Source organism: Triturus cristatus, chromosome 9 (assembly GCF_964204655.1).
Source record: "Triturus cristatus chromosome 9, aTriCri1.1, whole genome shotgun sequence".
NCBI lineage: Eukaryota > Metazoa > Chordata > Amphibia > Caudata > Salamandridae > Triturus > Triturus cristatus.
This window is the reverse complement of record NC_140592.1, coordinates 520,797,065-520,822,479: the sequence shown is the minus strand read 5'-3', so window position 1 is coordinate 520,822,479 and position 25,415 is coordinate 520,797,065. Positions and strand designations below refer to the sequence as shown.

General features: G+C 44.8%; 1 protein-coding gene across 1 annotated transcript in view; it reads right to left on the bottom strand.

The window, feature by feature from the left end:
• The window catches only part of TOP6BL (TOP6B like initiator of meiotic double strand breaks), a 2,412,394-nt gene that overhangs the window by 1,272,484 nt on the left and 1,114,495 nt on the right, over positions 1-25,415 (bottom strand). The window contains exon 10 of the mRNA XM_085627714.1: positions 3,671-3,814. Within this exon, the coding sequence (XP_085483840.1) occupies positions 3,671-3,814 (144 nt within the window). The remainder of the gene's footprint in view (positions 1-3,670; positions 3,815-25,415) is intronic.

Below are 25,415 nucleotides of genomic sequence, written 5' to 3'. Positions count from 1 at the left end.
TTATTTTAAAACAACCTTTGAGCCACATACCACCTCTGGTTTTGAGGCTTTAGCCTTCTCGGTGCAGCAGCTGGACTTGCAGGCTGTCAAGGGACTGCTAATCTGTCGTCCACCAGGACCGAGGTGTGGCTTTGCCAATGAGCTCAGCATGATAATCTATTACCAATGCAAACTTTTGGATGTTAGGCGATTTCAATTTTCATCTGGGAGATGAAACAGACCCATATTCCATAAAACTGATCGATACCAATAATGCATTCGGACAATCCCTAAATACTAAAGGTCCGACGCACAGGGCAGGACATATGTTAGATGGGATCTTTTCCAACTATTGGGCTATTACTCTACTCTCATCTCTCCCTCTCACCTGCTCCGATCACTGGACAGTTAACTGGCTGATACAGACTGAGAAATTTACCATGCACAGAAATACTATCCAACAACCCCCAAGTAGAGCCTGGCACAAAATTTGTCCGGCCGAACTGAGAGACGCCATCACCCCTGGACCCTGGCAACTGGAAAATGATCTGAAGCAAAATGTTGAAAAGTTTTGCTCTGGCTAAACTCAGCCCTGGACATAGTAGCACCAATCAACCATAAAACGGTAGCCAAGAAAGTATCCCATCCCTGGTATAATGAAAATCTTAGGATCTCAAGGCAGGATTGTCGAAGACAAGAACAGAAATGGAGAAAAAAGTATGAGGTAGAGGAGAAAAACATCTATAAAAATAAACTAGCTGAACATAAAAAACGTATCCTAGCAGGAAAAACTTCATTCTGAACATATTAAAGCAGCCTGTGATGCAAACAAAACCCTTTTTCTAGTTATGAAAAAATTGATAACACCAGCTAGCCCTAACCATGCAGTAATACATAAAAATGTCTGTGATGTGCTGGCAAACATTTTTCAAGAAAAGGTTGGTAACATTTTTAATAATCTTTCAGCGAAGAGGGTAGCTGGTCAACAGGATGGGTGTGAATTAACTGCCTCTGTAGGTAAAACCAGATTCTCCACCTATAAGGCCCCTTCAGAAGAGCAACCAACAAAGCAAATTCCACTAATCAAATCTGGTGCGCCTCAAGACCCCTGTCCCCCTAAAATAATGCATATGATCCCTGCAAAAGTGGCACAATATCTGGGCCATATTCTGAACAACGTGTTTGCAGGAGGAACCTTTCCTACTCATTGGAAACTTGCCTCCATTCTGCCCCTGTTAAAGAAAGATAATCTGAATCCACTGGATCTGAATAATTACCAGCAAATATCAAGACTTTCCTTTGCTGCCAAGCTGGCGGAGAAAATAATGAATCAACAACTCTCAGAGTATCTAGAGCAAAACCTTCTACTGGACAATACACAACACGGGTTCAGAAAAAATTGTAGTACTGAGTCTGCTCTGGTGGTAGCTACGGAGGATATTCGGGAAATGCTGGACAGAGGAGGGACAGCGGCCCTGATTTTGTTGGATCCCTATGCAGCATTTGATACGGTCAGCCATGAGATTGTGGCTGACCGTATGCGAAGTCTGGGGACAGAGGCTACAGCATTAGCTCTCCTCCAATCCTTCTTGGTTAACAGGCAACATATTGTGACGATGGGCAAGTTTACATCTAAGCCTTTCTCCTTGCCCTGTGGAGTTCCCCAGGGATCGGCACTGAGCCCAACACTATTCAACCTTTATGTTACACCACTCGTGACAATTATCAAAAATGCTGGGTTTCTCCTCGCTTCTTACGCCGATGACACCCAAATTGTACTGTCACTGGCAAAACCTAAAAACAACTCTGATATGGCATTCAGAACATGCATGAGCAATGTGAGCAAGTGGAAGGACCACAACTGCCTTAAATTAAATGCCTCTAAAACTGAGGTTATCCTCTTTGGTAACAACCCCGCATTTTGGACGCCGGAGTGGTGGCCACCAGAGTTGGACTCACTTCCTGAACCCTCAAACAAAGTAAAAAACCTTAGACGTCCTGGTAGACAAAGAACTGAAGTTCAAGGACCATGTAAATAAAATTACATCAGTCTCATTTTGCTCCCTAAGGCTCATAAAAAAGATTTAAAAATTCCTGCCTCCCGAACTTCTAAGAACTGTTATCATTGCATTGGTACTTACAAAGGTCGATTACTGCAATAGTCTCTATCTTACTCTCACAGTGGGTCTCCTGAAGAGGCTTCAGACTTTGCGAAATGCTGCTGCCCGTTTCCTTTTCAAAATTCCTAAACATGAACCGGCTAGAGGAGCCATCATGAAACTACACTGGTTGCCAGTTAGACAACGATGTAGGTTTAAGGCTCTCTGTCTGGCCTACAAATCATTACATGGACTGGGGCCAGCCCACTTCAAGGAGAAACTCAAATGGTACGTCCCAGTGAGGACGCTTCACTCAGGCTCAGCCATTAACCTGTCTTTCCCCTCATTTAAGAGGAGCAACTGGGGTGGGAAGAGCTTTTTCAGGGCCACAGCTGTGCTCTGGAACAGTCTTCCACTGACATTAAAAGCTGCTCCCTCTTTACTTACTTTCAGAAAGGCCTTAAAGACCTGGCTTTTCTTGCAGGATTAGAAGGCACCTGGTCATCTGCCTGACTCGGTTCTGACATCTGCTGTAGCTACCCTTGTTTTCAATAGCGCCAAGACACCCAAAGGAATAAGTTGCTCTATATAAATTATATTCATTCATTCATTCATCTACACGCAATAAAGTGTGAGTGGTTAAGTACTTGGTCAATAGGTTCATTAACTCGCTAAAACATATTTACGTGGTGGTGCATTACACATTCTACATGCCATAACAGCAAATATTTAATGTCCACCTTATATATTTATACATTTCCAGTCCCAGTCCAGAATAATCCCTAATACTGCCACCTCCGAAGATAGCACTACTTTGTTTTTATTAAATTCTAATCTTAGGAAGTCTGCAAAGTGGGCACTGCCCCCCATAAACAAAGTTATTCCACATGCACCGTAGTGAGGCTTCCCAACCCAACGCATTCCTAAACTTATTCCTATCGCAGTGGGGTAAATGTGTACTAGTCATAGGAACAGCTCCAAATTTAGCAGTGAGTGAGGAAAAGGTGCTTCTCCATATGTGAAATATCTGCCCACATAGAAAATAAAAACGTTTTACTGTGCAAATGCACTTTCCCATTCCATTACGCACGATTAAAGGTTTTCTGTGTACATTTAAACATGCGTAAATGATAATTTATGACCTCCACGATGACCACTGGGAGCCTTTGACTATCACAGACTCCTTGAAGAGGTCTAGGTATCCTTTGTGAATTTAGTAGCAGTAGGACATTAACAGAAAATCTTGTGTAAACCAACAATTGTAAGTTCGTATCACTTTGTTTCTCTGTAGAATACTATGAAGCACTCAATAGCAAGGAGTCTAGAACAGAGTGAATTCTTTAAGACCCTCAAGCATCAGGAAGAATCTGGGTTTTCAAAATGTGGTCCATGATGGGTAAGAGACCCTGGTGGCAGCGCAACTTCATGTTTCATATTTCTAAATTTAACAGATTGTATGTTTCTGACAGTTACAAGGCCAAACCTCATAAAAATAACTCCTAACAGGTCTGCCAGTTTAAGTGAGGTAAAGCCCTGCTGAAAATTAATATTTCCTATACAAAGCAGTAAATAACGTTATTTATTAAACTTACCAACTGAATCCAAAATCTCAGACTGAAATATATCCGAATAATCCACAAACAGAAATAGGAATACAGTCTGTTGCACTACATCGAAATCATCATGTTCCCCAATTACAGGCCCGGCTATGTATTTTATATCAGGAGTTACTACATCTGGAGAAAAAAACAAATGTGTTACTTACATTTACTTCACTAAAATGAAGTTATTTTCGCAACAGATAAGCAGGACTCCACTTAATATTTAACATTCGCATATTGCTTCACTGTAAAGACATTCGCAAAGGATCTGCAGGCCTAACTGATGTTTAAACATTGAGTCAAGGTTACAGGGACTTATAGTTAGGAAATAGAAGAACAATACCTTAGAAATTCACTGAAAAAACACAAAGGTTACCGAGACGTTATAGCTAACCTCACATTTCATTTGTACAAAACCAGTAAAATTCAGCAGTTATAGTTAACCGGGCTAACTATAACTTGCGGCCCGCAATGCGCTGCTTATGACTTCACATATTACAGTACTCATGACAAGCTCAGCTAACTATAACTGCTGAATTTCACTGGTTTTGTTTGAGAGTAATGTGAGCCTACCTATACTCCAGCCGGATCCTTGCCTCCTGCGGGCGCCGACATTGCTGTTGTATGCAAGGAGCTCCAAGAAATGAAGCTCCCTGTGTGCAAAAGCAATATTGTCAACTCTTTCCCTGCCCGCATGTCTGCAAGCAAGGAAAAAGATGCAACCTCCGCTTCCAGCAAGCAGGAGCACTTTGACAGCTCATGCTTGCTGGTAGCGGAGGGTTTGCTTTTGCTTGGCAGAAGCTGCCAAAGCTCTTGCCAACCAAAAGCAAACAGCTATGTCTTGAGGGTGGGCACCCCGGGGTATATTAAAACCAAAGCCCCGGGGAAGTGGTGGTCCCTGGGCTCAAAGAGCCCTAGTAGGGGGGACTGTGCGCCCCCATCTTGTAATATTTAATGCCCACACGCTCCCGGGACCTGGCCCACCCGGGGCTATAATGTAAACAAGTGTGGGAGGCCATGCTTGTGCTCTTTTTAATTCTTTGCCACAGATTCAGGACTCTGTTGCAATTTCTTGGCAAAAATCTACAAAAACTCCTTTTGGGACCCCAGGACAAGGGCTAAGGGGTCAGGATGTTCTTACCATGGCCCCTTTTTTTAACAGTATTTTTTGGGACATGGCTAAAGCTGTGCGGGCCCCCTCCCTGGGTCAATTTCGGCCCCAGGGACCCCATTCCCTGAGGCCTGGTAAGTTTATTTTACATTTGTTTTTTGAAAGGTTCTGTTACCCAGAATCCCTTGCAAACCTAAAAAATTGTCCACAAAAACACATTTTCCCCACATTTCTGTGGTGAAAAGTTCTGGAATCTGCTTGGATCCACAAATTTCCACCCACCCCGCATTCCCCAAAGTCTTCCGAGAAAAATGGTACTTTACTTGTGTGGGTCGGCCTAGTGCCCGCGTCAGGAAACGGCGCAAAAGGCAAGGTGGACACACCTCAATTTCGCAGTGAAAAATTACCCTTTTTTGGCAAAGTGCCTAGCTGTAGTTTTTAAACCATAGCTCTGCCGGCATCTAGGGAAACCTAGCACAGCTATACATTTTTTAAAACTAGACACCCGGGAGAATCCAGGCTGGGGTGACTTTACTGCCTCCCACCAGGTTCTGTTACCCAGAATCCCTTGCAAACCTAAACAATTGTCAAAAAAGCACATTTTCCCCACATTTCTGTGGTGGAAAGTTCTGGATTCTGCGTGGATCCACAAATTTCCACCCACCCCACGTTCCCCAAAGTCTTCCGAGAAAAATGGTACCTCACTTGTGTGGGTTGGCCTAGTTCCCGCGACAGGAAATGGCTCAAAACGCAACGTGGACACACCTCAGTTTTGAAGTGAAAAATGACCCTTTTTTGGCAAAGTGCCTAGCTGTAGTTTTTGAACCATAGCTCTGCCGGCACGTAGGGAAACCTAGCAAACCTATACATTTTTGAAAACTAGACACCCAGGGGAATCCAGGATGGGGTGACTTGACTGCCTCCCACCAGGTTCTGTTACCCAGAATCCCTTGCAAACCTAAAACCTTATTTAAAAAAACACATTTTCCCCACATTTCTGTGGTGGAAAGTTCTGGAATCTGTGTGGATCCACAAATTTCCACCCACACCGCGTTCCCCAAAGTCTTTCGAGAAAAATGGTACCTCACTTGTGTGGGTTGGCCTAGTGCCCGCGACAGGAAACGGCGCAAAAGGCAAGGTGGACACACCTCAATTTCGCAGTGAAAAATGACCCTTTTTTGGCAAAGTGCCTAGCTGTAGTTTTTGAACCCTAGCTCTGCTGACACCTAGGGAAACCAAGCAAACCTATACATTTTTGAAAACTAGACACCCAGGGGAATCCAGGATGGGGTGACTTGACTGCCTCCCACCAGGTTCTGTTACCCAGAATCCTTTGCAAACCTAAAAAACTGTCAAAAAAAACAAACTTTCCCCCCATTTCTGTGGTGGAAAGTTCTGGAATCTGCGTGGATCCACAAATTTCCACCCACCTCGCGTTTCCCAAAGTCTTCCGAGAAAAATGGTACTTCACTTGTGTGGGTCGGCCTAGTGCCCGCGTCAGGAAACGGCGCAAAAGGAAAGGTGGACACACCTCAATTTCTCAGTGAAAAATGACCCTTTTTTGGCAAAGTGCCTAGCTGTCGTTTTTGAACCCTAGCTCTGCTGACACCTAGGGAAACCAAGCAAACCTATACATTTTTGAAAACTAGACACCCAGGGGAATCCAGGATGGGGTGACTTGACTGCCTCCCACCAGGTTCTGTTACCCAGAATCCCTTGCAAACCTAAAACCTTATTTAAAAAAACAAATTTTCCCCACATTTCTGTGGTGGTAAGTTCTGGAATCTGCGCGGATCCACAAATTTCCACCGACCCCGCGTTCCGCAAAGTCTTTCAAGAAAAATGGTACCTCACATGTGCGGGTCGGCCTAGTGTATGCGACAGGAAACGGCTCAAAACGCAACGTGGCCACACCTCAATTTCGAAGTGAAAAATGACCCTTTTTTGGCAAAGTGCCTAGCTGTAGTTTTTTAACCATAGCTCTGCCGGCACCTAGGGAAACCTAGCAAACTCATACATTTTTGAAAACTAGACACCCAGGGGAATCCAGGATGGGGTGACTTGACTGCCTCCCACCAGGTTCTGTTACCCAGAATCCCTTGCAAACCCAAAAACCTGTCAAAAAAACAAATGTTCCCCACATTTCTGTGGTGGAAAGTTCTGGAATCTGCTTGGATCCACAAATTTCCACCCACCCCGCATTCCCCAAAGTCTTCCGAGAAAAATGGTACTTTACTTGTGTGGGTCGGCCTAGTGCCCGCGTCAGGAAACGGCGCAAAAGGCAAGGTGGACACACCTCAATTTCGCAGTGAAAAATTACCCTTTTTTGGCAAAGTGCCTAGCTGTAGTTTTTAAACCATAGCTCTGCCGGCATCTAGGGAAACCTAGCACAGCTATACATTTTTTAAAACTAGACACCCGGGAGAATCCAGGCTGGGGTGACTTTACTGCCTCCCACCAGGTTCTGTTACCCAGAATCCCTTGCAAACCTAAACAATTGTCAAAAAAGCACATTTTCCCCACATTTCTGTGGTGGAAAGTTCTGGATTCTGCGTGGATCCACAAATTTCCACCCACCCCACGTTCCCCAAAGTCTTCCGAGAAAAATGGTACCTCACTTGTGCGGGTCGGCCTAGTGCCCGCGGCAGGAAACGGCACAAAACGCAACGTGGTCACGCCTCAATTTCGCAGTGAAAAATGACCCTTTTTGGGTAAAGTGCCTAGCTGTAGTTTTTGAACCCTAGCTCTGCTGACACCTAGGGAAACCAAGCAACCCTATACATTTTTTAAAACTAACACCCAGGGGAATCCAGGATGGGGTGACTTGACTGCCTCCCACCAGGTTCTGTTACCCAGAATCCCTTGCAAACCTAAAAAACTGTCAAAAAAAACAGATTTTTCCCACATTTCTGTGGTGGAAAGTTCTGGAATCTGCGTGGATCCACAAATTTCCACCCACCCCGCGTTCCCCAAAGTCTTTCAAGAAAAATGGTACCTCACTTGGGTGGGTTGGCCAGGTGCCCGCGACAGGAAATGGCTCAAAACGCAACGTGGACACACCTCAATTTCGAAGTGAAAAATGACCCTTTTTTGGCAAAGTGCCTAGCTGTAGTTTTTGAACCATAGCTCTGCCGGCACGTAGGGAAACCTAGCAAACCTATACATTTTTGAAAACTAGACACCCAGGGGAATCCAGGATGGGGTGACTTGACTGCCTCCCACCAGGTTCTGTTACCCAGAATCCCTTGCAAACCTAAACAATTGTCAAAAAAGCACATTTTCCCCACATTTCTGTGGTGGAAAGTTCTGGAATCTGGGTGGATCCACAAATTTCCACCCACACCGCGTTCCCCAAAGTCTTCTGAGAAAAAGGTACTTCACTTGTGTGGGTCGGCCTAGTGCCCGCGTCAGGAAACGGCGCAAAAGGCAAGGTGGACACACCTCAATTTCGCAGTGAAAAATGACCCTTTTTTGGCAAAGTGCCTAGCTGTTGTTTTTGAACAATAGCTCTGCCGGCACCTAGGGAAACCTAGCACACCTATACATTCTTGAAAACTAGACACCCAGGGGAATCCAGGCTGGGGTGACTTGACTGCCTCCCACCAGGTTATGTTACCCAGAATCCCTTGCAAACCTAAACAATTGTCAAAAAAGCACATTTTCCCCACATTTCTGTGGTGGAGAGTTCTGGACTCTGCGTGGATCCTCAAATTTCCACCCACCCCATGTTCCCCAAAGTCTTCAGAGAAAAATGGTACCTCACTTGTGCGGGTCGGCCTAGTGCCCGCGACAGGAAATGGCTCAAAACGCAACGTGGTCACGCCTCAATTTCGCAGTGAAAAATGACCCTTTTTGGGTAAAGTGCCTAGCTGTAGTTTTTGAACCCTAGCTCTGCTGACACCTAGGGAAACCAAGCAACCCTATACATTTTTTAAAACTAGACACCCAGGGGAATCCAGGATGGGGTGACTTGACTGCCTCCCACCAGGTTCTGTTACCCAGAATCCCTTGCAAACCTAAAAAACTGTCAAAAAAAACAAATTTTCCCCACATTTCTGTGGTGGAAAGTTCTGGAATCTGCATGGATCCATACATTTCCACCCACCCCGCGTTCCCCAAAGTCTTTCAAGAAAAATGGTACCTCACTTAGCGCCTGGACGCCTCAGGGCAACTGCAGCGCTTTATAAATCACATTTTCATTTCATTTCATTTCACTTGTGTGGGTTGGCCTAGTGCCCGCGACAGGAAATGGCTCAAAACGCAACGTGGACACACCTCAATTTCGCAGTGAAAAATGACCCTTTTTTGGCAAAGTGCCTAGCTGTTGTTTTTGAACAATAGCTCTGCCGGCACCTAGGGAAACCTAGCACACCTATACATTCTTGAAAACTAGACACCCAGGGGAATCCAGGCTGGGGTGACTTGACTGCCTCCCACCAGGTTATGTTACCCAGGATCCCTTGCAAACCTAAACAATTGTCAAAAAAGCACATTTCCCCCACATTTCTGTGGTGGAGAGTTCTGGAATCTGCGTGGATCCACAAATTTCCACCCACCCCATGTTCCCCAAAGTCTTCAGAGAAAAATGGTACCTCACTTGTGCGGGTCGGCCTAGTGCCCGCGACAGGAAACGGCACAAAACGCAACATGGTCACGCCTCAATTTCGCAGTGAAAAATGACACTTTTTGGGTAAAGTGCCTAGCTGTAGTTTTTGAACCCTAGCTCTGCTGACACCTAGGGAAACCAAGCAACCCTATACATTTTTTAAAACTAGACACCCAGGGGAATCCAGGATGGGGTGACTTGACTGCCTCCCACCAGGTTCTGTTACCCAGAATCCCTTGCAAACCTAAAAAACTGTCAAAAAAAACAAATTTTCCCCACATTTCTGTGGTGGAAAGTTCTGGAATCTGCATGGATCCATACATTTCCACCCACCCCGCGTTCCCCAAAGTCTTTCAAGAAAAATGGTACCTCACTTGTGTGGGTTGGTCTAGTGCCCGCGACAGGAAACGGCACAAAATGCAACGTGGACACACCTCAGTTTCGCAGTGAAAAATGACCCTTTTTGGGCAAAGTGCCTAGCTATAGTTTTTGAACCATAGCTCTACCAGAACCTAGGGAAGCCTAGCAAACCTATGCATTTTTTTAAACTAGACATCCAGGGGAATCTAGGATGGGGTGACTTGACTGCCTCCCACCAGGTTCTGTTACCCAGAATCCCTTGCAAACCTAAAAAATTGTCATAAAAAACCCATTTTCCCCACATTCCTGTGGTGGAAAGTTCTGGAATCTGCGTGGATCCACAAATTTCCACCCACACCGCGTTCCCCAAAGTGTTCCGAGAAAAATGGTACTTCACTTGTGTGGGTCGGCCTAGTGCCCGCGTCAGGAAACGGCGCAAAAGGCAAGGTGGACACACCTCAATTTCGCAGAGAAAAATGACCCTTTTTTGGCAAAGTGCCTAGCTGTCGTTTTTGAACAATAGCTCTGCCGGCACCTAGGGAAACCTAGAACACCTATACATTCTTGAAAACAAGACACCCAGGGGAATCCAGGCTGGGGTGACTTGACTGCCTCCCACCAGGTTCTGTTACCCAGAATCCCTTGCAAACCTAAACAATTGTCAAAAAAGCACATTTTCCCCACATTTCTGTGGTGGAGAGTTCTGGAATCTGCGTGGATCCACAAATTTCCACCCACCCCATGTTCCCCAAAGTCTTCAGAGAAAAATGGTACCTCACTTGTGCGGGTCGGCCTAGTGCCCGCGACAGGAAACGGCACAAAACGCAACATGGTCACGCCTCAATTTCGCAGTGAAAAATGACCCTTTTTGGGTAAAGTGCCTAGCTGTAGTTTTTGAACCCTAGCTCTGCTGACACCTAGGGAAACCAAGCAACCCTATACATTTTTTAAAACTAGACACCCAGGGGAATCCAGGATGGGGTGACTTGACTGCCTCCCACCAGGTTCTGTTACCCAGAATCCCTTGCAAACCTAAAAAACTGTCAAAAAAAACAAATTTTCCCCACATTTCTGTGGTGGAAAGTTCTGGAATCTGCGTGGATCCATACATTTCCACCCACCCTGCGTTCCCCAAAGTGTTTCGAGAAAAATGGTACCTCACTTGTGTGGGTTGGCCTAGTGCCTGCGACAGGAAATGGCTCAAAACGCAACGTGGACACACCTCAATTTCGAAGTGAAAAATGACCCTTTTTTGGCAAAGTGCCTAGCTGTAGTTTTTGAACCATAGCTCTGCCGGCACGTAGGGAAACCTAGCAAACCTATACATTTTTGAAAACTAGACACCCAGGGGAATCCAGGATGGGGTGACTTGACTGCCTCCCACCAGGTTCTGTTACCCAGAATCCCTTGCAAACCTAAAACCTCATTTAAAAAAACACATTTTCCCCACATTTCTGTGGTGGAAAGTTCTGGAATCAGGGTGGATCCACAAATTTCCACCCACACCGCGTTCCCCAAAGTCTTCTGAGAAAAATGGTACCTCACTTGTGTGGGTTGGCCTAGTGCCCGCGACAGGAAACGGCACAAAATGCAACGTGGACACACCTCAGTTTCGCAGTGAAAAATGACCCTTTTTGGGCAAAGTGCCTAGCTATAGTTTTTGAACCATAGCTCTACCAGAACCTAGGGAAGCCTAGCAAACCTATGCATTTTTTTAAACTAGACATCCAGGGGAATCTAGGATGGGGTGACTTGACTGCCTCCCACCAGGTTCTGTTACCCAGAATCCCTTGCAAACCTAAAAAATTGTCATAAAAAACCCATTTTCCCCACATTCCTGTGGTGGAAAGTTCTGGAATCTGCGTGGATCCACAAATTTCCACCCAGACCGCGTTCCCCAAAGTGCTCCGAGAAAAATGGTACTTCACTTGTGTGGGTCGGCCTAGTGCCCGCGTCAGGAAACGGCGCAAAAGGCAAGGTGGACACACCTCAATTTCGCAGAGAAAAATGACCCTTTTTTGGCAAAGTGCCTAGCTGTCGTTTTTGAACAATAGCTCTGCCGGCACCTAGGGAAACCTAGAACACCTATACATTCTTGAAAACTAGACACCCAGGGGAATCCAGGCTGGGGTGACTTGACTGCCTCCCACCAGGTTCTGTTACCCAGAATCCCTTGCAAACCTAAACAATTGTCAAAAAAGCACATTTTCCCCACATTTCTGTGGTGGAGAGTTCTGGAATCTGCGTGGATCCACAAATTTCCACCCACCCCATGTTCCCCAAAGTCTTCAGAGAAAAATGGTACCTCACTTGTGCGGGTCGGCCTAGTGCCCGCGACAGGAAACGGCACAAACGCAACGTGGTCACGCCTCAATTTCGCAGTGAAAAATGACCCTTTTTGGGTAAAGTGCCTAGCTGTAGTTTTTGAACCCTAGCTCTGCTGACACCTAGGGAAACCAAGCAACCCAATACATTTTTTAAAACTAGACACCCAGGGGAATCCAGGAAGGGGTGACTTGACTGCCTCCCACCAGGTTCTGTTACCCAGAATCCCTTGCAAACCTAAAAAACTGTCAAAAAAACCAAATTTTCCCCACATTTCTGTGGTGGAAAGTTCTGGAATCTGCGTGGATCCACAAATTTCCACCCACCCCGCGTTCCCCAAAGTCTTTCGAGAAAAATGGTACCTCACTTGTGTGGGTTGGCCTAGTTCCCGCGACAGGAAATGGCTCAAAACGCAACGTGGACACACCTCAATTTTGAAGTGAAAAATGACCCTTTTTTGGCAAAGTGCCTAGCTGTAGTTTTTGAACCATAGCTCTGCCGGCACGTAGGGAAACCTAGCAAACCTATACATTTTTGAAAACTAGACACCCAGGGGAATCCAGGATGGGGTGACTTGAGTGCCTCCCACCAGGTTCTGTTACCCAGAATCCCTTGCAAACCTAAAACCTTATTTAAAAAAACACATTTTCCCCACATTTCTGTGGTGGAAAGTTCTGGAATCTGTGTGGATCCACAAATTTCCACCCACACCGCGTTCCCCAAAGTCTTTCGAGAAAAATGGTACCTCACTTGTGTGGGTTGGCCTAGTGCCCGCGACAGGAAACGGCGCAAAAGGCAAGGTGGACACACCTCAATTTCGCAGTGAAAAATGACCCTTTTTTGGCAAAGTGCCTAGCTGTAGTTTTTGAACCCTAGCTCTGCTGACACCTAGGGAAACCAAGCAAACCTATACATTTTTGAAAACTAGACACCCAGGGGAATCCAGGATGGGGTGACTTGACTGCCTCCCACCAGGTTCTGTTACCCAGAATCCCTTGCAAACCTAAAAAACTGTCAAAAAAAACAAACTTTCCCCCCATTTCTGTGGTGGAAAGTTCTGGAATCTGCGTGGATCCAAAAATTTCCACCCACCTCGCGTTTCCCAAAGTCTTCCGAGAAAAATGGTACTTCACTTGTGTGGGTCGGCCTAGTGCCCGCGTCAGGAAACGGCGCAAAAGGCAAGGTGGACACACCTCAATTTCTCAGTGAAAAATGACCCTTTTTTGGCAAAGTGCCTAGCTGTCGTTTTTGAACCCTAGCTCTGCTGACACCTAGGGAAACCAAGCAAACCTATACATTTTTGAAAACTAGACACCCAGGGGAATCCAGGATGGGGTGACTTGACTGCCTCCCACCAGGTTTTGTTACCCAGAATCCCTTGCAAACCCAAAAACCTGTCAAAAAAACAAATGTTCCCCACATTTCTGTGGTGGTAAGTTCTGGAATCTGCGCGGATCCACAAATTTCCACCGACCCCGCGTTCCGCAAAGTCTTTCAAGAAAAATGGTACCTCACTTGTGCGGGTCGGCCTAGTGTATGCGACAGGAAACGGCTCAAAACGCAACGTGGCCACACCTCAATTTCGAAGTGAAAAATGACCCTTTTTTGGCAAAGTGCCTAGCTGTAGTTTTTGAACCATAGCTCTGCCGGCACCTAGGGAAACCTAGCAAACTCATACATTTTTGAAAACTAGACACCCAGGGGAATCCAGGATGGGGTGACTTGACTGCCTCCCACCAGGTTCTGTTACCCAGAATCCCTTGCAAACCTAAACAATTGTCAAAAAAGCACATTTTCCCCACATTTCTGTGGTGGAGAGTTCTGGAATCTGCGTGGATCCTCAAATTTCCACCCACCCCATGTTCCCCAAAGTCTTCAGAGAAAAATGGTACCTCACTTGTGCGGGTCGGCCTAGTGCCCGCGACAGGAAATGGCTCAAAACGCAACGTGGTCACGCCTCAATTTCGCAGTAAAAAAGACCCTTTTTGGGTAAAGTGCCTAGCTGTAGTTTTTGAACCCTAGCTCTGCTGACACCTAGGGAAACCAAGCAACCCTATACATGTTTTAAAACTAGACACCCAGGGGAATCCAGGATGGGGTGACTTGACTGGCTCCCACCAGGTTCTGTTACCCAGAATCCCTTGCAAACCTAAAAAACTGTCAAAAAAAACAAATTTTCCCCACATTTCTGTGGTGGAAAGTTCTGGAATCTGCATGGATCCATACATTTCCACCCACCCCGCGTTCCCCAAAGTCTTTCAAGAAAAATGGTACCTCACTTGTGTGGGTTGGCCTAGTGCCCGCGACAGGAAATGGCTCAAAACGCAACGTGGACACACCTCAATTTCGCAGTGAAAAATGACCCTTTTTTGGCAAAGTGCCTAGCTGTTGTTTTTGAACAATAGCTCTGCCGGCACCTAGGGAAACCTAGCACACCTATACATTCTTGAAAACTAGACACCCAGGGGAATCCAGGCTGGGGTGACTTGACTGCCTCCCACCAGGTTATGTTACCCAGAATCCCTTGCAAACCTAAACAATTGTCAAAAAAGCACATTTTCCCCACATTTCTGTGGTGGAGAGTTCTGGAATCTGCGTGGATCCACAAATTTCCACCCACCCCATGTTCCCCAAAGTCTTCAGAGAAAAATGGTACCTCACTTGTGCGGGTCGGCCTAGTGCCCGCGACAGGAAACGGCACAAAACGCAACATGGTCACGCCTCAATTTCGCAGTGAAAAATGACACTTTTTGGGTAAAGTGCCTAGCTGTAGTTTTTGAACCCTAGCTCTGCTGACACCTAGGGAAACCAAGCAACCCTATACATTTTTTAAAACTAGACACCCAGGGGAATCCAGGATGGGGTGACTTGACTGCCTCCCACCAGGTTCTGTTACCCAGAATCCCTTGCAAACCTAAAAAACTGTCAAAAAAAACAAATTTTCCCCACATTTCTGTGGTGGAAAGTTCTGGAATCTGCGTGGATCCATACATTTCCACCCACCCCGCGTTCCCCAAAGTGTTTCGAGAAAAATGGTACCTCACTTGTGTGGGTTGGCCTAGTGCCTGCGACAGGAAATGGCTCAAAACGCAACGTGGACACACCTCAATTTCGAAGTGAAAAATGACCCTTTTTTGGCAAAGTGCCTAGCTGTAGTTTTTGAACCATAGCTCTGCCGGCACGTAGGGAAACCTAGCAAACCTATACATTTTTGAAAACTAGACACCCAGGGGAATCCAGGATGGGGTGACTTGACTGCCTCCCACCAGGTTCTGTTACCCAGAATCCCTTGCAAACCTAAAACCTTATTTAAAAAAAACACATTTTCCCCACATTTCTGTGGTGGAAAGTTCTGGAATCAGGGTGGATCCACAAATTTCCACCCACACCGCGTTCCCCAAAGTCTTCTGAGAAAAATGGTACCTCACTTGTGTGGGTTGGTCTAGTGCCCGCGACAGGAAACGGCACAAAATGCAACGTGGACACACCTCAGTTTCGCAGTGAAAAATGACCCTTTTTGGGCAAAGTGCCTAGCTATAGTTTTTGAACCATAGCTCTACCAGAACCTAGGGAAGCCTAGCAAACCTATGCATTTTTTTAAACTAGACATCCAGGGGAATCTAGGATGGGGTGACTTGACTGCCTCCCACCAGGTTCTGTTACCCAGAATCCCTTGCAAACCTAAAAAATTGTCATAAAAAACCCATTTTCCCCACATTCCTGTGGTGGAAAGTTCTGGAATCTGCGTGGATCCACAAATTTCCACCCACACCGCGTTCCCCAAAGTGTTCCGAGAAAAATGGTACTTCACTTGTGTGGGTCTGCCTAGTGCCCGCGTCAGGAAACGGCGCAAAAGGCAAGGTGGACACACCTCAATTTCGCAGAGAAAAATGACCCTTTTTTGGCAAAGTGCCTAGCTGTCGTTTTTGAACAATAGCTCTGCCGGCACCTAGGGAAACCTAGAACACCTATACATTCTTGAAAACTAGACACCCAGGGGAATCCAGGCTGGGGTGACTTGACTGCCTCCCACCAGGTTCTGTTACCCAGAATCCCTTGCAAACCTAAACAATTGTCAAAAAAGCACATTTTCCCCACATTTCTGTGGTGGAGAGTTCTGGAATCTGCGTGGATCCACAAATTTCCACCCACCCCATGTTCCCCAAAGTCTTCAGAGAAAAATGGTACCTCACTTGTGCGGGTCGGCCTAGTGCCCGCGACAGGAAACGGCACAAACGCAACGTGGTCACGCCTCAATTTCGCAGTGAAAAATGACCCTTTTTGGGTAAAGTGCCTAGCTGTAGTTTTTGAACCCTAGCTCTGCTGACACCTAGGGAAACCAAGCAACCCAATACATTTTTTAAAACTAGACACCCAGGGGAATCCAGGATGGGGTGACTTGACTGCCTCCCACCAGGTTCTGTTACCCAGAATCCCTTGCAAACCTAAAAAACTGTCAAAAAAACCAAATTTTCCCCACATTTCTGTGGTGGAAAGTTCTGGAATCTGCGTGGATCCACAAATTTCCACCCACCCCGCGTTCCCCAAAGTCTTTCGAGAAAAATGGTACCTCACTTGTGTGGGTTGGCCTAGTTCCCGCGACAGGAAATGGCTCAAAACGCAACGTGGACACACCTCAATTTTGAAGTGAAAAATGACCCTTTTTTGGCAAAGTGCCTAGCTGTAGTTTTTGAACCATAGCTCTGCCGGCACGTAGGGAAACCTAGCAAACCTATACATTTTTGAAAACTAGACACCCAGGGGAATCCAGGATGGGGTGACTTGACTGCCTCCCACCAGGTTCTGTTACCCAGAATCCCTTGCAAACCTAAAACCTTATTTAAAAAAACACATTTTCCCCACATTTCTGTGGTGGAAAGTTCTGGAATCTGTGTGGATCCACAAATTTCTACCCACACCGCGTTCCCCAAAGTCTTTCGAGAAAAATGGTACCTCACTTGTGTGGCTTGGCCTAGTGCCCGCGACAGGAAACGGCGCAAAAGGCAAGGTGGACACACCTCAATTTCGCAGTGAAAAATGACCCTTTTTTGGCAAAGTGCCTAGCTGTAGTTTTTGAACCCTAGCTCTGCTGACACCTAGGGAAACCAAGCAAACCTATACATTTTTGAAAACTAGACACCCAGGGGAATCCAGGATGGGGTGACTTGACTGCCTCCCACCAGGTTCTGTTACCCAGAATCCCTTGCAAACCTAAAAAACTGTCAAAAAAACCAAACTTTCCCCCCATTTCTGTGGTGGAAAGTTCTGGAATCTGCGTGGATCCACAAATTTCCACCCACCTCGCGTTTCCCAAAGTCTTCCGAGAAAACTGGTACTTCACTTGTGTGGGTCGGCCTAGTGCCCGCGTCAGGAAACGGCGCAAAAGGCAAGGTGGACACACCTCAATTTCTCAGTGAAAAATGACCCTTTTTTGGCAAAGTGCCTAGCTGTCGTTTTTGAACCCTAGCTCTGCTGACACCTAGGGAAACCAAGCAAACCTATACATTTTTGAAAACTAGACACCCAGGGGAATCCAGGATGGGGTGACTTGACTGCCTCCCACCAGGTTCTGTTACCCAGAATCCCTTGCAAACCCAAAAACCTGTCAAAAAAACAAATGTTCCCCACATTTCTGTGGTGGTAAGTTCTGGAATCTGCGCGGATCCACAAATTTCCACCGACCCCGCGTTCCGCAAAGTCTTTCAAGAAAAATGGTACCTCACTTGTGCGGGTCGGCCTAGTGTATGCGACAGGAAACGGCTCAAAACGCAACGTGGCCACACCTCAATTTCGAAGTGAAAAATGACCCTTTTTTGGCAAAGTGCCTAGCTGTAGTTTTTTAACCATAGCTCTGCCGGCACCTAGGGAAACCTAGCAAACTCATACATTTTTGAAAACTAGACACCCAGGGGAATCCAGGATGGGGTGACTTGACTGCCTCCCACCAGGTTCTGTTACCCAGAATCCCCTGCAAACCTAAAAAATTGTCATAAAAAAACAATTTTCCCCACATTTCTGTGTTGGAAAGTTCTGGAATCTGTGTGGATCCACAAATTTCCATCCACCCCACGTTCCCCAAAGTCTTCCGAGAAAAATGGTACCTCACTTGTGTGGTTCCGCCTAGTGCCTGCGACAGGAAACGGCGCAAAAGGCAACGTGGACACACCTCAATTTCACAGTGAAAAATGACCCTTTTTTGGCAAAGTGCCTAGCTGTAGTTTTTGAACCATAGCTCTGCCGGCACCGAGGGAAACCTAGCAAACCTATACATTTTTGAAAACTAAACACCCAGGGGAATCCAGGATGACTTGACTGCCTCACTTGTGTGGGAGGACCAAGTACCCGCGACAGGCAAGTGTACAAAACGTAGTGAGGCGACATCAAAATTGCCTATCACCAAACAACCTGGTTTTGCAAGGGGGTCACCTGGGTTTTTGGCCCCGTGTTTGGCGGCCATCTTAGGAAACCTACCAAACCCACACATTTCTGAAAACTAGACACCCGGGGGCTTTCAGGGAGGTATGCCTTGCATGGATCCCCCAACGTTTCCTTACCCAGAATCCCCTGCAAACCTCAATTTTAGCTGAAAAAATCACTTTTTTCACACGTTTTTGTGTGGGAAAGTTGTGGCATCACTGGGCTGACACAAGTTTCCTACCACCCAGCATTCCCTCAGGTCTCCCGATAAAAATGGTGCCTCACACGTGTGCGAGGCCCAACTACTCGGGACAGGCAAGGGCACAGAACGTAGTGAGGCAATATCAAAATCACAAAACAACCTGGTTCTGCAAGGGGGGGTCACCTGGGTTTTTGGCCCCGTGCTCGGCGGCCATCTAGGGAAACCTACCAAACCCACACATTTCTGAAAACTTTTATATGGTTTTGTGTTTTTTCAAAATGAAAACATTTTTTGGAGCAACTGACCAGCACCTCCCCTGAGGCAAAGCACCTTGCGGAGTTAGAATAGTATTTTTGATCCCACTACTGACCAGCACCTTCCCTGAGGCATGCACCCTGCCGAGTTAGAATAGTAATTTTGCCACCCACCACTGACCAGCACCTTCCCTGAGGCTTGCACCCTGAGGAGTTAGAATAGTATTTTTGCCCACCATCACTGATCAGCACCTTCCCTAAGGCATGCACCCTGCGCACTTAGAATAGTATTTTTGCTCCCCCCACCACTGACCAGCACCTTCCCAGAGTCATGCACCCTGTGGAGTTAGATTAGAAATGTTGCCCCCATCCCTGATCAGCTGAACTCCATGTTTTCATTATTTTTATCTGACTTTTCAGGTATTTGTTTTGTTTTGTTAATGATTTATAAAAAAAGATTTTTCTTCTTATACAATATTTTAAAAATATACTATATTAAAAATCGTTTATGATAATTACAAATCTTCATTTTTTTTCTTTTCATTTACAATATTTGTTATTTGTAATATTCACTTACTTTAGTTAGTTAAGGGGAAAATATCTCTGGATGTTTTCCACAATCTGCGAAAATATTAAAATCATGATTTTTTTATGTTGAAAAATTAATTGTTTAACTAATTGTGCTTCGTCTTATATAAATAAAATAGATGGCAGTGTGTCAGGTTTGTGAGTCAGAACTGACTGAAATGTTATTTTTTATGTTGTGTGTGAAGGTTTGGTTTTTACGTTCAGTCTTAGAATGGCATCCAGTTTGAGTTGATGATGGCTTGGTTGATGTTGTGGAAATAGTTGTAGGACACTATATTTCTCTTGCTTTGAACCTTGAGTAAGGAGCACATACTTAAAAAGTCTTCAAAAAGCTTCACTTCCTCAAGTCATTACTAGCTCTCCCTCTTGAAGTTAAAGTCACTCTAAGTAAAGTCTTTAACAAGCTAGCAGTGTCACAAGACGTTACTAGAAGTCCTTAGATGCAGTTCAGATGCTGTTGCTTGAAATGTCGTTCACAAATATGAGCGCCGTGGGTTCCACATATACATCTGTATATATCCTTATGTTACTCTAAAGATTTTTGCTGGTTTTGATTAGGATAAATAAATCTGCCTAAGCAGGTTTATGACGGGCAGTAAATATTGCACCTTTCAATAAAAGTCTTGATTAGTAAGGAACACTGTGATGACACCCAAATAAATAGAGGTATTAGAAGTCATTGATAAATTTAAGTCCCTTCCACTTTATTCTTAGCAGACTTCTTTTTAGCTGAAGGTATATCTTTGCACCAGTAAATTTTAGTTGCTTATCCGGAGAACTGGCTATAGATAAACTATGCTAATCCTCATGTTATGTTAAGCAGTAGGAATAAGCAAAATGTCAGTGTCAGTTGAAGAAACATAACACTGAATATTTCTTGAGCCTGGCAAACCATTCACAAACCTGCAGTACCTCAAGTCGTTACTAGACCTTCCTCTCGAGTCAGATGCAACTGCTTCAAATGTCTCTCACAAAGTTGAGGAAGTGTGGCTTCGACATATGAATGTGCATATACACTCATACTATTTAATGATTTGTACCTGTCCAGTGTAAAATCAATTACAGAGTGCACCCAAGGGCAGCAATTAAGCAAACTATAGGCATGCACTGGATACAGGCATCCATGGTATATAACATTGATAAATGACACAAAACACAGCTATGCACTGGTTACAAGCACCCATTATAAAGCGACTGAAGGTGTTCATCCAGGTGTGACAGCGGCATACACAGGTGATATGCAGCCATAGTAAAAGTTCTATAAAGCTCTTCCCAACAGCTACAGAGGAGAAACCCCTTGTAATGCACTTGTTAAAGGCAGACAATGTGTATTGTAATTGCTCTATGGAGCCATCCAACAACTTGGAGTGTGGCTGTCACTTTAGTAAGTGCATAAATATCACCAGGCTCTCTCCCTCTTACAGTACTGCAGAAACATTTTTTTACCCAATCCAAAAATTGTGCTCTTTAAAGATAAAACATAAGGGAGCTGCAAATGTTAGCCTGTGTATCAAATTAAACATGGAGTATAAGACTGATCCAGCAGTTAAAGATGCACATCAGTGGGTTGAATGTTTGCTGTTGAATTGGCATCCAGTATTCAGACCACAGGTATTAACCTGATACACCCAAGAGTTAGCACGGATGTCACACAAAAACTCTAAGGCCCTGATTACGGGTCTGGTGGTCCAAGGACCGGCAGACTTGCGGGAGTACGGTGATGGTGGTCTCCCAATCATCCTATTACGACTAGGTTGGGTGACTGCCACAGCCCTGCTGCAGCCGCCAGGGAACCGCTGTTCCCTGGCGGTGTTGCAGTGGTCAGGAGGCTGCAATATGCTTGGCGGGTGCCGCGATCCCACAAGCATATTTCAAGTTTTCTCTCTGTCGGCAATGTCATGGAGGTTCCTCCTTCATAAGCATCGTTGCATAGAGGAAACAAAGGGAGCCATGCAGGGCCCCCTGAGCCTCCTCCGCATGGGGATGCCCAAGGGGGAGCACAACATGTGCCTGCCTGTGTGCATGCGTCCCAGTTCCTGCACAGCATGGACATTTCAGTCCATGCCGTGCAGGAACTTGTTTGGCGTTCCCATTGCGATGCCCATTTTCAGGACACCGCTGTTAAAACGTCAAAAACAAAGCCCTCCAGACAGGAGGAAACTCCTAACCTGGAGGGCGGTCTGACAACGGATCCAACACTGCACCACAAAAGTCGTAATGGAGCACTAAAAAGGGGATATAATGCAAGGGAGGTTAAGATGCACCCCCCTCCCCCAGAAATTATTGTCTATCCTGCAGATCACAAGTTCCTATCCCAATACAGGTTTTCTTCCTTGTGGAATAAAGCCCACGATTAAGTTGGAGAGTGATGAAAACCATGAAACTTTTCTTTTTTTATTGAAAACCAAAAAGTTCATTGAAAAGAATGAGTGCATCTCAATGTATTTTTGTTTTACAGAAGGGGGCTTTGATGTATTTGATACTGCACATGACCAGCTCTAAAGAGCAGGAGAGTGCTCTATAATTTAATTGAAGGTTTGCAGTGTAGCAGTGTGAGTGTTTGAAAAAGTACCTGGCCATACTTGTTGGAAACTGAAATGGCGTGCACAGGAAGAAAAATATATGGGGTCTTGAAAGACACCAGATTCTTTATTTTTTGCACAGGCGACATGGGAGCACTTCATGGCATACACTGGCATCAAATGTCTAATATAGCTATGAGGTTGGGCTTTTCAAACACTGCAGTGTCCGAGGCTACTCACATCCACCCTGTGTTGCTGGTGTTGCCACAACATACAATTTACTGGTTTTTGATGAAAGCTTGTGTGATAAACCTGCCTTAAAAATTGACTTGTTTATTTTAAGTGGAAATACCACAAAAAACACTCCTCATCTCACAAAACAGAAGCATGCAATGTGATGCAGCAATTACAGAAATAAAAGGAAGAAGGGCAACTGAGCTCTCGGTGGAAGCATGCAGGAAAGAAATCGTGCCAACATTTCTGGAAGAAAAATAGAATATATTAGGATATTGTTCCACAGAACAAACTGTGCTGACCTGGGACTGTTTTTGACAGCTTACTTTCATAGAGCGGGTTTTCACAGGCTAACCCAAAAGCTTACCAAAAAGAACATGGGCTACCCTGATGAGTTTAAATTCAGTAGCCTACCACCTACATTAGATACACTAGGCTTGGCAAGTATGTACCTGTTGCATACATGCCAACAGACTTGATTGAGGCGGGAGACCCTTGATTTTCTAAGCCCAAAAAGGCTCTATTTTAGCTCTCTCCTGCGTATAATGATCTTTGCTTCAGTGTACGTCAATGGGGAAAATGAAGTCCCCAGAGGTTTTTTTTCAAAATCTTCTTCTGCCTACTATTAAAATGTTGCTGTTGTGACCAAATGAAGAATGATGCAATAGAAAGCGCTTTCCTTGTAACTAGTTGGTACCTGGCAAATGGGGTTCTGATAAAGCATATAAAGGAAGGTATTTTCTGAAAAATACGTGTGTGCAAGCATTTCTGACATTTTAGCAACATAAAACATATGTAAAAAGCAAGGACGATTATTTATCACTAAGCAGAAAACATTTGAGATATTCTAAAATATGACAATAAATAAACAAATGACACATTTATAGCAAGGTCAATTTGTATTCCACACTATAAATGAAGATTTACCAGGAGTACAGAGGGAGCAAAACGCCAACTAAGCCTATTCTGCTTGTCTGATGGGTGCGGTACATGGTAATAGACACCAAGGGAGAGAAAGAATCTTCTGAATTATGTTTCTCTCTTTCTGTGTCGTTTATAAACGGATGGCACAGCGCAGCGACAATGTGTTGAGAGGATGTGCTGCTGAGATCTGAAGCAGGGCAGCCTAGGAGAAGCCCGCTGGCTCCAGGCTGAGAGACACGTGTAGTCTGAGGTTTAAAGATTCCTTGACAGAGCCTGCTCCAAAAAGATGTTTCCATAGGCATTAGGGTGCCCCGAGGACATGCCATTGAAAACAATCCGTTATAAAATACTGCCAACCAAAAATGCCCCATTCAACGTTCAAAATAAATGCAGAGTTTAATCCTTTTTCAGGACTTAAACATGTAATATCCTGCAAGAAATATGAAAGGAAGCTTGTCTTCATTTTAACAATCCATGAATTTCCAAATATTTGGCGGGTTCCAGTGCCCCACTCCCTCTCTCAACCCGATGCCCTTTCCTTGCTGCTTATTCTGAACTCTTGACAAGCACACGCTGTGCTCAGAAAGAAGATAAGTTACTTACCTATAACTGCCAGTATTGGTAGCTTTCATACATTCACATGCTTGAATCATTACCTGTCGTTAAAGTGGGAGTCTCCCTGTACAATAATAAAGCAGTATGTATCACTATCATAGGCTATATTGGCAATGAAAAATCAGTTTAATAGCCTATATTTGTCCTTTATAAAAAAGGACCAAACTTGAACATTAACCAATCAGGCGACAGCACCCTCTAGGACACTCCAAACAGAGGCTGAGTCCCCAGATTTTCAAGCACAAGTGGGTATAAATAATCTCGAGCTATAAGGGGAACCTCTCTAGGGAGGATAGTGGGTCACATGTGAATCTATGAAAGATACCAATACTGGAGAACTGCAGTTAAAGGTAAGTAACTTATTTTTTTCTCCAGTATTGGATCTTTCATAGATTCACATGCTTGAATTAGAATAGCAAGCAGTTACTGAATTTGTATATGTTATACTATTAACTCAAATAGCGGATGGTGGGTAGAAAATATATACATAACATTCACATGCAATTTAGTAAATTAATATATAAATATATATTTATATCATACAATAATATTTGCATAAATACATGAGCAAACAATTGAACTAAAAGAGGCTCCCCTTATTGAAATAAGTGGTGTAGTAAAACCTGTCCAGCCGATGCATCACTACCCTGGTCCGATTCGAGGTAATAATGCTGCATGAATTATATGCACACTCTTCCAAGTTGAATTACAACATATATTCTACATAGGCACTTCCGCAAACAAAGGAGTTGAGGTGGAAACTGCCCTAGTTGAGTGCATCTTGGTTTTTGCTGTGAGGGGCTTGCCAGCCTTTGAATGGCAGAACTGGATTGCAGCTGAAATTCATTGAGCGATGATTGCCATTGTGACTGGAGCACCCTTACGAGTGTGTCCATCTGAGTCCACCAGTTGGTCAGTTCTCAGGAGTTGTTTAGCACGATTTAAGTAGAATTTTAGATATCATATCATAGCATATGAATAGACCTCGCAGCTAATGATGTTGCATTCTGGAAGAAAGTCCAAAATATTATAGATTTATTGAGGCAAAATCTGAAGGAACCATGAGAATAAATCTTTGGATTGGTTCTGAGAAGTACTAAATTGCGGAAGCTCCAGAAGGTTCTTAATTTGAGAAAGCCTGTTCGTTCCTCCTCTACCCTCCTGGTCGCACTGAGTGCCTATAAGAAGGCGAACTTCCATTTTAGAAACATGAGGTGTGCTCTGTGAATGGGTGCGAATGAGCTCTTCATGAGTCGAGATGGAACTATGTTCAGGATCCAGTTCAGGGAATGAGTCCTCACAGGAGAAAAAAACTCTGAATAATTATTTCAAAAACTGTTTGATGGTGGGTCCGCAAGAGCAGAAAGAGAGAAAATGTGATGAGCATCTATATCTTGATATGTACCAACCGTAACAGAGCTAACGACGGGAGATAGGAAAGTTATCTGTCAGATCATGCTAGTACAGAATGTAGGTTTAATTTCTGGTGCCATAGGCAGAAACGTTTCCATCACAGTTTCCATGTCTTTATTGTTGCTTCTGCCTTGACTTGGAGAGAATACATCTGCAGTCCTGAGG